Source organism: Chenopodium quinoa, unplaced genomic scaffold (assembly GCF_001683475.1).
Source record: "Chenopodium quinoa cultivar QQ74 unplaced genomic scaffold, ASM168347v1, whole genome shotgun sequence".
In the NCBI taxonomy this organism is placed as follows: domain Eukaryota; kingdom Viridiplantae; phylum Streptophyta; class Magnoliopsida; order Caryophyllales; family Amaranthaceae; genus Chenopodium; species Chenopodium quinoa.
In genome coordinates this window covers 2,692,655-2,695,139 of record NW_018743863.1, presented here as the reverse complement: position 1 = coordinate 2,695,139, position 2,485 = coordinate 2,692,655, and the positions used below count along the sequence as shown (strand labels likewise).

The 2,485-nt window shown below is 42.2% G+C and overlaps 1 protein-coding gene across 1 annotated transcript; it reads right to left on the bottom strand.

Annotated features, from left to right (window-relative positions):
- Nucleotides 1-350: 350 nt before the first annotated feature.
- On the bottom strand, nucleotides 351-2,172 carry LOC110686520 (BTB/POZ domain-containing protein At3g09030-like). Its single transcript, XM_021863140.1, has one exon. It carries the CDS (start codon nucleotides 2,040-2,042, stop codon nucleotides 624-626), a length of 1,419 nt encoding a protein of 472 aa, XP_021718832.1. The 5' UTR covers nucleotides 2,043-2,172; the 3' UTR covers nucleotides 351-623.
- Nucleotides 2,173-2,485: the final 313 nt, after the last annotated feature.

Here is a 2,485-nt window from a genome sequence, read left to right as displayed (position 1 = left end):
GTCCTATTTGAATCATAGATTCAAGAGTGAATTTTCGAGGTGAAATATCAATTCGATGATCGGATCATAATTTCAAGAACTTGTGTTTTTCAAATACTTCACTGGAGGGCTTGGATAATACATCAAAGTTCAAAGACCATGTTACAGATCACGCAATGAAATTAAACCTTAAAGTATGATACTGTAGGAAACAACAGGATACATGGCAATGCATGTGATAAGCGCCTCGCATTGAACATAATTGGCAGTTCGTTATAGACAAAAACCATTTAGTTTCAGTCTTTCAGATGACACACATATTCATCAATAATAAAGCACAATTTTTTTCCCTAATTGTAACATTCTCAATATTGTTAACAGTCCAATTTTTATTTTTATTTTTTCACCAACCCATACAGAACTGTTTCTTCCTTAATTACTGACAAGGCTAAAACAACAAATCAAACCAAAGGAAACGCAACCAGAACAGATCAACAATACTCAGTAATTAATAACCTTTGAGTTGAGGAAAATGTTGTAAACCTCAAAGTATAATGTTCAAAATCAACAATCCATACGTCATTGGGTGTGGCAGCCAGAGTCATCCATCAGCACAAAGCCACAATGCCTTTCCAATTTCAAGATCATACAGCCGTCTTAACCCCAGATGAACAAGAAGTCTCCCAAACTTCAATACCTCCTACATTTTCCCTTCTAACAAAGAGCCTATTCCCACCTCCTTCAATCTTACTTATTATTCCCCGCTTTAAGTCCTCCACCTTATCTACATAATTCCTCCTATACACACCCCATTCTCTCTCGCCTCTTCCTCCGTCACCTACAACTGCTCGGTCTGCCACCCTCGACCAAGCTTCCAATCCCCCGCCTCTCCCAACAAACACATTTCCCTTGTAACAATGCACCACCACACTTCCCCCGGCATTCCAATCTCTACTCAATCCTGGGTACCGATCCTCCAAATACACCCATGGGTCAGAACCTAATTTCCTCAAATCAGCCACACCCAAGTCCCCCGTCTTCGAACCCACCTTAGCCAAAAATAGCTCTTCTGGATCAACATCAATATCCGCCATCGTATCATCCAACCTACTACTCCTAACCACCCCACCTGGCTCATTCGTCTCCCATACCATCTCTCCAGACCTAGGATCCCATACCCGCACATAACCGGAATACCCGAACGCCCCCCAATTAACCGCACTTCCCACCAGCAACCCCACTTCTGGAACCCACCTTAACCTTTTAATAGCGGTGGATTTGGCAGAGTTACCGGACTGCCTCCCAATTTCCGCCACAACTTTTAGAGTCGATTTATCGACAATTTGTACCGCATTCTCCCCATGTCTACACTCAAACGCAGCAGCAAACACCGCCATCCCCAAGTCAGCGATGGAAGTGACTCGGGATTTATGAACCCTTGTATCTGAATCATCCATCCAATACAGCGACCCGGCATGATTTTCTCTAGTATACAAATGTAGACCAGAAAAAGAATTTGATCCAACAACCGATATCTCAGGAGAGATAGAAACGATGGAAGATATATCATGGAGATGGGTACGAAGCGTGGATGAGAGAGAAAGAGTTGGACCATCGTAGTAAGAGATCTGCCCAGAATGAGCTAAAAGAAGAAAAGAATGGGCAGAGGCGGAGAAGGCAGAGACGATAGGGGAAGAAGGAGGAGAGAGAGAGGATACAAAGGATGCGTCGAAGGGGGAGAGAGAGGGAGGAGAGAGAGAAGAGAGTAAGGAAGAGTTGAGGCCGTAGAAGTGGGACTCGTTGAGGAGTTGGTGGAGGGAGAAGTGACGGAGTGTGCTGGAGGGAAGGCGGTGAGTGCGCAGGAGAGAGAGAAGGGATGAGAAGATTTCGGGGTCGCGGTCGATGAAGGGTGGTGGGTGAGTGGAGGAGGAGAGAGAGTCGAGGAAGGAGGAAGGGGCGGCGGTTGAGACGGTGGTTTCGAAGAGTTTGCCACCGATGTTGAGCTTAATTCGTTCCTTTTGGTTGGATTCAGGACAATACATAGTAGCATCTTCTGTTTTCATTGTTAAGTTTTTGTGGATAATCTATTTTCAAATTTGATAAAAATTCAGATATGGACTATGGTGCAGTTGTTTGAAGGCTAGTTTTGAGACTAAGGTACATATGTATGATCCCTCATTTCAAAATGAACATTTGGACCTCGTTTTTTTAGAGCTTTTCTGCACTGCTCTAATCAAATTTGCTCTGATTATCTTAAAATAAATTTATTCTGCTCTGCTTTTAAATAATAATTAATATTTAGCAATAACTTGGTTAAGTTCCGTGCCATGCACGATCATAATTAAATTCTACGACAAATAAATTACAAATAATGGTACAAATTCAACATTAATTTATCTAAAAAAATTATTTGCAACAAAATAACTTGAATTTTAGTTTATACCAATATTGATTTGGGTATTTTATACCCGGCCAGGTGGCCCAATCATTAAGCGCCACGTGTCCT